This window comes from Carcharodon carcharias, chromosome 3, assembly GCF_017639515.1.
Source record: "Carcharodon carcharias isolate sCarCar2 chromosome 3, sCarCar2.pri, whole genome shotgun sequence".
Lineage (NCBI taxonomy): Eukaryota > Metazoa > Chordata > Chondrichthyes > Lamniformes > Lamnidae > Carcharodon > Carcharodon carcharias.
The window spans coordinates 154,025,956-154,038,874 of record NC_054469.1 but is presented as its reverse complement, the minus strand read 5'-3'; the positions used below and the strand labels follow the sequence as shown (position 1 = coordinate 154,038,874).

The following is a 12,919-nucleotide window of genomic DNA, read 5'->3' as shown; positions in this document are numbered from 1 at the left end:
CACCCAGTTTACGTTTGATCTCTCCAATGTAGAGGAGACCACATTGGGAGCAACGAATGCAGTAGACTAAGTTGGGGGAAATGCAAGTGAAATGCTGCTTCACTTGAAAGGAGTGTTTGGGCCCTTGGACGGTGAGGAGAGAGGAAGTGAAGGGGCAGGTGTTGCATCTTTTGCATGGGCATGGGGTGGTGCCATAGGAGGGGGTTGAGGAGTAGGGGGTGATGGAGGAGTGGACCAGGGTGTCCCGGAGAGAGCGATCCCTACGGAATGCCGATAGGGGAGGTGAAGGGAAGATGTGTTTGGTGGTGGCATCATGCTGGAGTTGGCGGAAATGGCGGAGGATGATCCTTTGAATGCGGAGGCTGGTGGGGTGATAAGTGAGGACAAGGGGGACCCTATCATGTTTCTGGGAGGGAGGAGAAGGCGTGAGGGCAGATGCGCGGGAGATGGGCCGGACACAGTTGAGGGCCCTGTCAACGACCGTGGGTGGAAAACCTCGGTTAAGGAAGAAGGAGGACATGTCAGAGGAACTGTTTTTGAAGGTAGCATCATCAGAACAGATGTGACGGAGGCGAAGGAGCTGAGAGAATGGGATGGAGTCCTTACAGAAAGCGGGGTGTGAGGAGCTGTAGTCGAGGTAGCTATGGGAGTCGGTGGGTTTGTAATGGATATTGGTGGACAGTCTATCACCAGAGATTGAGACAGAGAGGTCAAGGAAGGGAAGGGAAGTGTCAGAGTTGGACCACGTGAAAATGATGGAGGGGTGGAGATTGGAAGCAAAATTAATAAATTTTTCCAAGTCCCGACGAGAGCATGAAGCAGCACTGAAGTAATCATCGATGTACCGGAGAAAGAGTTGTGGAAGGGGGCTGGAGTAGGACTGGAACAAGGAATGTTCCACATACCTCATAAAGAGACAGGCATAGCTGGGGCCCATGCGGGTACCCATAGCCACACCTTTTATTTGGAGGAAGTGAGAGGAGTTGAAGGAGAAATTGTTCAGTGTGAGAACAAGTTCAGCCAGACGGAGGAGAGTAGTGGTGGATGGAGATTGTTCGGGCCTCTGTTCGAGGAAGAAGCCAAGGGCCCTCAGACCATCCTGGTGGGGGATGGAGGCATAGAGGGATTGGATATCCATGGTGAAGAGGAAGCGGTTGGGGCCAGGGAACTGGAAATTGTTGATGTGACGTAAGGTGTCAGAGGAATCACGGATGTAGGTGGGAAGGGACTGGACAAGGGGAGAGAGAAGGGAGTCAAGATAACGAGAAATGAGTTCTGTGGGGCAGGAGCAAGCTGAGACGATCGGTCTACTGGGGCAGTTCTGTTTGTGGATTTTGGGTAGGAGGTAGAAGCGGGCCATCCGAGGTTGGGCGACTATCAGGTTGGAAGCTGTGGGAGGAAGATCCCCAGAGGAGATGAGGTCAGTGACAGTCCTGGAAACAATGGCTTGATGTTCAGTGGTGGGGTCATGGTCCAGAGAGGAAGTGTCTGCGAGTTGACGCTCAGCCTCCGCGAGGTAGAGGTCAGTGCGCCAGATAACAACAGCACCACCCTTGTCAGCAGGTTTGATGACAATGTCAGGGTTGGACCTGAGAGAATGGAGTGCACTAAGTTCAGAGAGAGACAGGTTAGAATGAGTGAGAGGAGCAGAGAAATTGAGACGACTAATGTCGCGCCAACAGTTCTCAATGAAAAGATCAAGAGAAGGTAAGAATCCAGAGGGAGGGGTCCAGGTGGAGGGAGAATATTGGAGGTGGGTGAAAGGACCCGTTGAATGGGGAGAGGACTCCTGCCCAAAGAAGTGAGCCCAGAGACGAAGACGGTGGAAGAAGAGTTCAGCATCATGCCGAGCCCGAAATTCATTGAGGTGAGGGCGTAAGGGTATGAAACTAAGTCCTTTGCTGAGCACTGAACATTCAGCATCGGAGAGGGGAAGGTCAGGGGGTATAGTGAATACACGACTGGGGCTAGGATTGGAAGATGGGGTGGGGACAGAGGGACAGGCAGGGGTGGAGGGTCCTAGATGGGTGTTGGTGTCGATGAGTTGTTGGAGCTTGCGTTCCTTAGCACTTGAGAGAAAGAGAAAAAGTTTCTTGTTGAGGCGTCGGATGAGCCGAAGAATAAAATGAAACTGGGGGCACGCGCAGCTTTGAAAAAGGGTTTTTTAACACTTAAGGTTACCATTTTTATATCTTCCAGAGGCAAATCTACTTCGGCATGTGGAGAAAGATGTTCTTATCCCCAAAATGGTGAGAGAGAAGGCCAAAGAACTCTGTTCAGATAAGGTGGAAGGTAATAATTTATCATGTCATGACGTGTGCTGTGGCTGAAGGCAGGCTCTTGGCTCATTGTCTGTTGATGCTTCATCCTGAGCTATTTTCTTCGCAGTTTTTTTGTCAGTTGCTACTCTCGGGAGCAGAGCAAGAAGACAGATCCGATCTACCTCAGCCGGAACGGGAATTGAGCCCAAGCTGTGGCGTTATTTTGAATTACATGCCAGCCGTCCAACCAACTGAGCTAACCAGCCCCCCCTAATGATTTATCCTTTGCCAGTATTTCTGCAGTTGTGTTAGATGTATGCAGTGTATTCAAACAGTAACACTTGTGAAGAAAGGTGTAATATTCATTACATTACTGCGATTCAACACTACATTATTCAGCAACAATATTAGAAAGTTGTATGACCAAGTTTATAAATGCACACACTGATGTGATGCTGAGCCACACGGATCCAGTCCCTGATATGTGGCACTAGTTGCTCTCAGCCAGATTGGCAGTTGGAACACATCATTCAGTTGACTGTCCTAGGTGGGTGGGAGGCGGTGAGGAGAGAAATCAGACAGGATTCCCATTCCTGAACACTGGTAATCCTTGTTCGTAGTGGTTGTAGGACTATAATTCTGCAGTTACCAACTGGCTTTGCTAAATATCATGCTTGCACAACTGCATGGTGCTGCTGCATCTGTTGAAACATTTTTGGACTGGTAGCAATTTTACAATTTTGTATACCATACACAGCTTTCAGTTTCTAGGTGTCAGGTGGTATGTTCTTTTTTTAAAAAAATAACTAAATCCTTAGCATATTAATGCATTTTCCAACTTTTTGGATTAGACATTATATTTAAATATGTTCTATATGCATCCCGGGGCAGGGGCTAAGGCTGCATACCCCTTTTCTGTCACCACTGCCCTCCCACCACTGACCCCTGGACTTCACCAGCAGATGAACAATCACTACCCCTCTCTGACCCCCCTCTAAGCTGTCCACTAACTTGTGAGCAAGGCCTCTGTCATCCATGATGTTATTGCAGATATGTGCACTGGCATCTCTGCCTCATCATGGATGATGGCATCTTGCCCCTGACTGAACTCTCCCTGTTTAGCTATACCTTCCATTACGTGACACCACTCAAACTGCCATGGTGGCAGTGTGGCCATAATCACCAAATCTTACCTTGGGGTATCCTGATATTTCTCAGGCACTTTCTCCTTCTTTGAGCACCTCACTTTGTTCCACCTCTTTAAAATGTTCATTCTGTACTGAGTACCAAGCCCCAGCCAAGTTTCTCACTGAGACGCCCTCACTGCTTTTTTCCCTCAACCTCAGCAACAAGCGATTTCTCGTTCTCGGTGGTTTCAACAATCATCCCAACTCACCTCTTCCACTCTCCTTTTAATTTACTAGTTCATATACTAGTTCCTCCTGTATTGTTCTCATCCCTTAAAATCTATCAGCATCACCCCTATCCTCAAAAGAACCACCCTTGCACCCTCTGATCTTGGAAATTACCATCACATCTCCAATTTCTTCCTCTCCAAAATCCTTGAACATGCTGCCTCTCAAATCCATGCAGTCTTCCCTGCAATTCCATAGTTGAACCTCTCCAATCAAATCAAGTTTCTATCCTTGGCAAAGCAGTAAAATGACATCCTCTGTGTCTGTGACTGCAATGCACTATCTTTCCTCATCATTCTCGACCTCTTTGCTGCCTTTGTGGTTGGCCTCACTGTCCATGTCTAACATCTCTTCTCCATTGTCCAGCTGCGTGGAACATTCCCAGCCTGGTTCCTCTCTTATTTGTTCAATCTTAGCAGTAGAATATCATGCAATGGCTTTTCTTCCCACCCTACACTATTACCTCTGGAGTCCTCCAAAGAGCTATTCTGGAATGACTCTTACTTCTCATCTACATGTTGACTTTTGGTGACATCATCTGAAGATGTGCTATCATGTTCCACATGTACCCAGTTGTACCTTGTCATATCACCTCTCTCAACCCCTCCACTTCCTCTTTGTTGTCAGATTGCTTGTTCAATATCCAGTGTTAGCTGAGCCAACATTTCCTCCAATTAACTATTAGGAGCATTGAAACTGTTGTCTTCAGTCCCTGCCACCAACTCCATTCTCTGTCTCGCTGATTCTATCTATTTCCCTTGCCACTGTCTCAGGCTAAACCTTGGCATCCTATTTGAACCGGAGCTGAGCTTTGGATCCCACATCTTCAGGGCCGGTGCAAGAGTGTTAGGCATCTCAGCATACCTTCAGCTTTGCTCCCTGCCACATTTAACTTTCAAAATTGAATATTGTGCATTAGTATGAATAAAAATTCTGCATTTATAATTACAGATTTATTTTGAAAAAGGAGAATATTATGATACTGATTGTGCATTCTCATTGCTCTACACTAATGTAGTAGAAGAAATGCACATTATAATGTGTTATATGGCTCACATGATCTAATACTATGTGGTAATTGGATGATTTTATGCGAAGTTTACATAATCGATAATCATTACAATAGAGCGGGCTAGATTAAATTAAGCTCTTTGATATTATTTATTGGTTCGTAGTTTTGGAATAGCCATGTAGATGTACAAATTTGTTAAACTCGCATAAACAGAATAAGGAATATATGAAATTTTGGGAAAGAATGCAATGTAAATACATAGGCCAGGATTTTTCCTATGGCTGGAGGGCTAGGTGGGAGCGGGTGGGGGTGATGCGGAGCTGATCGCCACCCGTGATCGGCTGCACGCCGCCATTTTACACGGGCCAGCCAATAAAGGCCTGCCCAGCATAATACATGGCTGGTAGCGCTCAGTGCTACCTGTGTGGGCATGGGGAGGTGGGAGAGTTGGGGCCAGGACTCTTTCGCGTGTGTGCGCGAAGGGCTGGATATGAAAATAATTAAAGAATCAAATAAAACATTTATTCAAACATGTCCCCTCATGTGACTGTGTCACATGAGTTGGGACATGTGTGTAAAGATAGGAAAAATTATTTATTTATTTTATAAAAGCTTCAGGAAACCTCATCCCACCCATGGATGAGGTTTCCTGAAAACACGAAGGCCAATTGGTCTTTTCGCCTCCCCACCAACCTTAAGGTTGGATGGGCAGCGTTCTTAAGGATTTTAATTAATTTCTTAACAGCCTTAATAGGCCCTTAACATTTCAGTGGGCGCGCAGCCGACTCCGGTCCGTGCCTGCCAAACAAAATATTACGATGGCATCGCGTCATTTTATGCATCGGCTTGTCGGGTCTATCCCCGCACGCAGACCGGAAGATTCTGCTCATAGAAATCTATATGTATGTCAGTATATGTGGATGTATATGAGTAGATCTAGACCTTTGATTCCCAATGCTGAAGCCTGTTCGTTTTCTTACGTGGTTTCATGGATAGTTTATTTAGTTTTTTTGTCACAACCCAAATTTTGCCACACATGGCAACTACCTAGTTGCCTCATGGTTGCTCCACTGGCCCTGCATATCTTCCCATTACTACGTCCTATCTAGGCTTTTGTCACGGCTTGATTGCTGCTGAAACCCTCATCCATGCTTTTGTTGCCTCCAGACTCGACTGTTCCAAAGCTCTCCTGGCTGGCCTCATCTCCTCCTTTCCTAAACTTGGGCTCATCCAACTCAAATCTTGACCTGCACCAAGTTCCTTACAACATAAGAACACAAGAAATAGGAGCAGGAGTAAGCCATGTGGCCCCTTGTGCCTACTCTGTCATTCAATAGGATCATGGCTCATCCAATTGTGGCCTTAACTCTACTTTCCTTCTGCCCCTCCCATAACTCTTGACTCCCTTGTTGATCAAAAATCTGTTTAACTCAGCCTTGAATATATTCAATGACCCAGCCTCCATTGCTCTCTGGGGAAGAGAATTCCAAAGATTAAAGGCCCTCTGAGAAGAAATTCCTCCTCATCTACTTCTTAATGGGAAATCCCTTATTCTGAAACCGTGCCCCCGAGTTTTAGATTCCTCCATGAGGGGAAACATACCCTCAGCACCTACCCTGTCAAGTCCCTCCAGAATCTTTTATGTTTCAATAAGATCACCTCTCATTCTTCTAAACTCCAATGAGAAAAGGCTCAACCTTTCCTCATAAGACAATCTTTCAGCCTAATAAATTTCCTCTGAAATGCCCCCAGTGCAAATATACCCCTCTTTAAGTAAGGAGACCAAAACTGTATGCAGTACTCTAGGTTTAGTCTTATCAACGTCCTGTACAGTTGTAGCAAAACTTCCCTACTTTTATACTTCGTTCCCCTTACAATGAAGACTAGTATTCAATTTGCCTTCCTAATTACTTCACTGTAACTGCATGTGATTATGTATGAGAACACCCAGATGGCTGTGTGTTCTGTAGTCTCTCTTCATTTAAATAATCTGCTTTTCGATTCTTCCTACCAAAGAGGACAATTACACATTTTCCCACATACACTTCATCTAAATTTTAGCCCACTCACTTAACCTATATCCCTTTGTGTCCTCGTCACAACTTGCTTTCTTACATATCTTTGTAACATCAGCAAATTTGGCTACAGTACATTTTTTCCCTTCATCCAAGTCACTGATATAGATTGTAATTAATTGATTCCCCAGCACTAATTCCTGTGGCACCCCATTAGTTATAGTTTGCCAACCTGAAAATGACCCATTTATCCCAACTTTGTTTCCTGCTAGTTAGCCATTCATGCTAATGATTACCCGAACAGCATGAGCTCATATCTTGTATCGTAATCTTTATGTGGCAACTCACTGACTGCCTTTTGGAAATCCAAGTACACTACATCTACTAGTTCATTTTAATCCACCTTGCTTGTTACATCCTCAAAGAACTCCAATAAGTTTGTGAAATACGATTTTGCTTTTCTAAAACCACATTGAATCTGCTTGATTACATTATGATTTTCTAAATATTCTGTTAATGCTTCCTTATAATGGATTCCAGCATTTTCCAATGACGGATGATAGGCTAACTGGCCGAACGTTTCCTGCTTTCTGTCTCCCTCCTTTCTTGAGTAGAGATGCTACATTTGCAATTTTCCAATCCGCTGGAAGCTTTCCTGAATTCAGGGAATTTAGGAATATTACAACTAATTCATCCACTATGTCTGCAGCCTTTCTTTTAAGACCCTAGGGTGCAGGCCATCAGGTCCAGGAGACTTGACAGCCTTTAGTTCCCTTAGTTTTCCTACCACTTTTTCTCAAATGATGTTGTTTTAAGTTCCAGCCTCCCTTTTGTCCATTGATCTTCTACTATTATTTGGGTGCTTTTAATGTCTTATACTGTGAAGGCAGATACAAAACACTTGCTCAAAGTCTCAACCATTTCCTTGTTTCCCATTATTAATTCCCCAGTCTCATCATCCAAGGGACCAATGTTTACTTTAGCTATCGTCTTCCTTTTTCTATGCTTGTAGAAGCTCCTACTACCTGTCCTTATATTTCGTGCTAGTTTGCTTTCAAATTCTAATTTGCTCTCACATTCTAGCCTCCTCCTCTATTTTTTTTGGTCATCCTTTGCTGGTTTCCAAAAATTTTCTCTAATCTTTTGGCCGATCACTAATTTTTGCAACATTGTATGCCTTTCTTTCAACTTGATGCCATCCTTAACTTCTTTAGTTAGGCATGGATGGTTCATCCTTCTCATAAAGGCTGTCTTTCTTAATGGAATATGTCTTATGAAAGAAGCAATGAATTATGAAATACCTTAAATGTCTGCCACTGATTATCTACTGTCTTACCTTTTAACCTATTTTCTCAGTCTGTAGTGGCCAACCCTGTTGTCACAACTCAGTGGGGATAGTGCTCTGTAATATCAAGCCCCACTGTCCCCAGAGCCGTGACAAATGTGAAAAGTTTGACCAAAACACTAGATTGCCCTAATTTTACCTGACTGTTTAATTTGGGTTAACAGAACACGTTTGTAAACTTAATAAGTAAATAATTTCATTGAACAAACTGTCATTAACCAGTGGCAAAAGAAAGAAATATGAACTGCTAACTTCTAACACTATAACTTAAACTTTACCCCCTCACCTTCTTTAAGTCCCTATACACACATACACACGCAAGACACACAAAACATGGCATTTAAGGGTGGGATAAAACAGTTCAATAGCACCAATGTGGAGTACAGGATTCAATGGGTTGATCTGGTCACCTCGTCAGGCGCCATTTAAAATGCTGTTGTCAGGCAGCTCCCTTGGCCATGGACTCTTTCTGGCACCATCCCATTTTTCATGGCACACTCTGTTCCAGAACTGCAACATTGTCTATATTTCGCATCCTATTCCAGTGGACATGTCCTTTAGCCATTGTAATTCTAATTCACAGTCCAATAGAAAATAAAAGATATGTTCTTTACAACAGTCCAACAGAAATAAAAAGATATGTTCATTACATGCCTCCGCCCTAAAAGGAGATGAAATGCCATTTCAAAAACATATTTCACCACAAGGTATGTGACACAGGGATAACAACAAACGAGACTTACTTTCATTCATCCTTCCTCCCCCTTATACAATCTTATATAATTTTCAGCATTTCTTACTCCTTTAGCTTATTTTAGTATTTTCATCCGGGTCATTGCATCCACAATCACATTACCTTTACTGGCACTGTGAACATCCTTTACGTTGAGTGGTTGAAACAATAGATTCCATCTAAACAGTTTCGCATTTTGAGTTTTAAACTTTTCAATGAATGCCAGTGGATTGTGGTCAGTGTAGATTAGTGTTTCTTTGTTATTGTGTTGGACACAAACTTCAAAGTGTTGAAGAAACAAAAACAATGCTAGAATTTCCTTTTCTACTGTAGAATACTTCATCTGATATTGATTTAGTTTCTTGGAAAAGTACCCCACTGGCTTCTCCATCTGTAATTGATCATCTTGAAATAGGACTGCACCTACCCCCAAGTCGCTAGCATCAATTGCCATTTTAAGAGGTTTGGTAAAGTCAGGGGTGGCCAACACTGGCTCATTTATTACGATTGCCTTCAGCTATTTAAAGGCTGCTTGGCATTCTGCTGACCACAGCACTTTTGCCTGTTTTCTTAACAAATTGGTAAGAGGTACACCTATTGTGCTGAAGTTGGGCACAAACTACCTATAAAACCCGCACATCCCCAAAAACCTCAGGATTTCTCATTCAGTTTTAGGAATGGGAAATTCTATTAGAGCGTTCACTTTTGCTGTTCTCGGCAACAATTGCCCATGTCCTACGATGTGACATAGGTAAATTACCCTTGCTTTTGCAAATTCGCTTTTGGCCAGATTTATGACTAAGCCAGCCATCTGCAATTGCTTAAACAGGTCCTCTAATTGCTTTACATGTTCTTCCCATGTGTTACAATATATTATGACATTGTCTAAATAAATCTCACAGTTATGTTCTTCGGCTATGGCTTGATTCATAGGCCTCTGAAATGTAGCTGGGGAGTTTTTAAACCCAAACAGCATGTTAAACATTGTCATACCAAGTGGGTAGTATCAAAGGTGGATATTTCTTTAGCCCTTGATGTTCACGGCACTTGCCAGTACCCCTTCAATAGATCGATTTTAGTAAGAAATGAGGCACTGCCAGCCCTATTGATGCAACCTTCTGACCAAGGAATTTGGTACGAATCTGTCCTTGTTACTACATTCACTTTTCTATGGTCTATACAAAATCTAGTGAATCCATCCAGCTTAGGAACAAATACTCTAGCCACTTTGGCTAGACTCAATCAATTGATTGTCCAGCATATATTGGATCCCTGTTTCTAACTGAGCTTGTTTTTCCGGGATAAACCAGCCCATGTCATGTTTAGCTAAAGTAGTACATCCGGGTGTATGCCTACAAATTCTCTTATACTTCCTAAGTAACCTTATTAGATCTTCCCTTGGCCCTTCCTCTAAATATGAGAACACAGTGTCTTAACTGTCCCAGTATTGTCGTATTGGCTAGTCAAATTGTAGGAGGTTCGCTTTGGGTACTGTCTACTTTTCTCTGTCATTGTCCACTACTCCTACCACCTGGTCCATTTGCTCTGTCTTATCATCTTCTCTGTGGTGATATTGCTTTAACATGTTTATGTGATATAACCGTTTCTTCTTCCTATGCTCGGGAGTACCTATCAGATAAGTCACTTTATTAACTATCTTGTAGGGACCACTGAATTTCACTTTCAGGGGTTCACACTATAAAGGCAACAATACCAATACCTTGTCTGCTGCTTTGAACGTTCTAGTTGTAGCATGTTTGTCTGCCCACTCTTTCATTTTGGCTTGGGAAATTTTTAAGTGCTTCTCTTGCTTCTTCACATGCTCCTGTGAGTCTTTCTAGAAACATGGACACGTAATCCAACATGGAGGATTAGTCTTTATGCTTCAGGAACTTTTCCTTAATCATCCACAGGTCTGTGAGGGTGTCTCCACTTCCTCATCAGAACTCCGTTTTTAAGGTAAAAGCACTCTGGAACTCCTTCCACTTCATCTTCAGTGTGAGCTAACTGTGCTCACTTGTTTAACTCTGTACCTGCTTTCTGAACCTCAATTTAATGAAGACCTGCTAAACACTTCCTTTGAATTATCCTCATCCTTAAGGAAGATTTCAGCTACTCTAACATCTGCTCATGATATTCATTTGACCTCTGGTGATGGACTTTGTTTAGCCATTGCTCTGGTCACCACACACAATGGAAAAATACCAGGAACTTGTTCTTGTAACTGTTCCATCTCTTTAGCCTCTCTCAGACTTTCCGTAATTATGGACAAAGCTATAACCTTCACTCCTGCTAAATCATTCCCCAGGAGTAAATCAACTCCATCCACGGGTAATTTCTTAACCACTCCTACAGACCGATCCAGACAACATATCACACCCCAATTGCACTTTGTACAATGGAACCGGGATATACTCTCCACTTATCCCGTTTACGAATACTTTGGCTTTGATTGAACTCTCTGGGGGAAAACTAGGTCCTTCTCCAGCAAAAAAGTTCAAGTAGCTCCAGTGTCCCTTAATATATAGTTATGGGTTTAGCTGCATTATTTGATGAAAAGGGGGTCATCTTTCCTTTAGACAAAAACTCTATATCTCTCATCTACCTTATTCACTTCACCTGCATTCACAGCAGTGTTTACCTCCAGACCCTTATTTGTAGTTAAAGATACAATTTGATCCGTGGCATTTTCTTTTTTAGTTCCCTTTTCGGACTCACTCTTACAAACCCCAATAAGTCCCATTGGTTTCCCTCACAAAATCCAGCATTCTGAAGTAAGGTGTCCTACTTTATTACAATGGAAACACTTCGGCCTTCGAGTTTCACCTCCAGCCTCAGTACCTTACTTCCTGATCTGGGGAGGAGATCTCAAGGTGCTCCAAGCTATCCATTCTTTACCCTGGCTACTTGCCTTCCTTTCACTCTCCCACTTTCTATCCTTTTCAAATTTATGGGCATGATGAAAAAACGGTTTAGTTCTATGGATCAGCTCATAATCCTCAGCCATTACTGCTGCCTGTCTAGAAGTTGCAACTCTTTGGTCTTTAACATTGTTTCTTATTACAGAAGGTAGGGAGTTTTTAAATTCTTCCAAGAGAGTGGTCTCCTTGAGAACTTCATAGGTAGTTTCAACTCCTAATGCTCATATCCTTCAGTCAAAACTACTTTGCTTCATGCTTTCAAATTCAATGTAAGTCTACCCAGGCTGTTTCTTTAAATTTCGAAACTTTTGTCTGTAAGCTTCAAGGACCTACTCATATGCACTCAAAATGGCCTTTTTCACCATCATAATCCCCAGAAACCTCCTCTGACAATGAAGCATAAATTTCCTATGCTGTATCTGTCAATTTGATCTGCATGGGCAATGTCCAGTTTTCCTTTGGTCAGTTGATCTGTTTAGCTATCTTTTCAAATAAAATAAATAATGCTTTAATATCCCTTCCCTCAAATTTTGGAAGAGCTTGCATAAATTTAAACATCTCCCCACTGGGTTATGATCTGGAAAAAAGTCCTGCCTCACCGACTAGTGTCTCTTTTTTAACTGCCAGCACTCTAAGTTGGAATTCTCTTTCCCTTTCTCTTTCCTCCTTTTCTAATTCCGTTTCTTGTTTTCTTTCTCTCTCCTGCCTTTCTGCCTGTTCTATCTGGAATGCACACAAGACACACACGCATGCACAAGACACACACAACACACACACCATGCACAGACAAGACGCACACACACACAAGACACACACACACAAGACACACACACACAAGACACACACACACAAGACACACACACACAAGACACACACACACACAAGACACACACACACACACACAAGACACACACACACAAGACACACACACACACACACACACACACACACAAGACACACACAAGACACACACACACAAGACACACACACACACACACACGCACACAAGACACACACAAGACACACAAAACACACGCACACAAAAGACACACACAAAAGACACACACACACACACACACACAAGACACACACAAAAGACACACACACACACACACACACACAAGACACACACAAAAGACACACACACACACACACAAGACACACACACACACACACACACACACACACAAGACACACACACACACACAAGACACACA

The 12,919-nt window shown here is 43.0% G+C and overlaps 1 protein-coding gene across 2 annotated transcripts in view; it reads left to right on the top strand.

The window, feature by feature from the left end:
* Positions 1 to 12,919, top strand: part of cmc1 (C-x(9)-C motif containing 1) — a 194,255-nt gene that overhangs the window by 28,655 nt on the left and 152,681 nt on the right. Inside the window, exon 2 of one of the 2 annotated variants that reach the window (XM_041184744.1) lies at positions 2,200 to 2,249. In XM_041184744.1, coding sequence (XP_041040678.1) covers positions 2,200 to 2,249 — 50 coding nt within the window. Of the gene's footprint in view, positions 1 to 2,199; positions 2,293 to 12,919 lie in introns of both variants that reach the window. The other variant, XM_041184743.1, reaches the window with a different exon arrangement.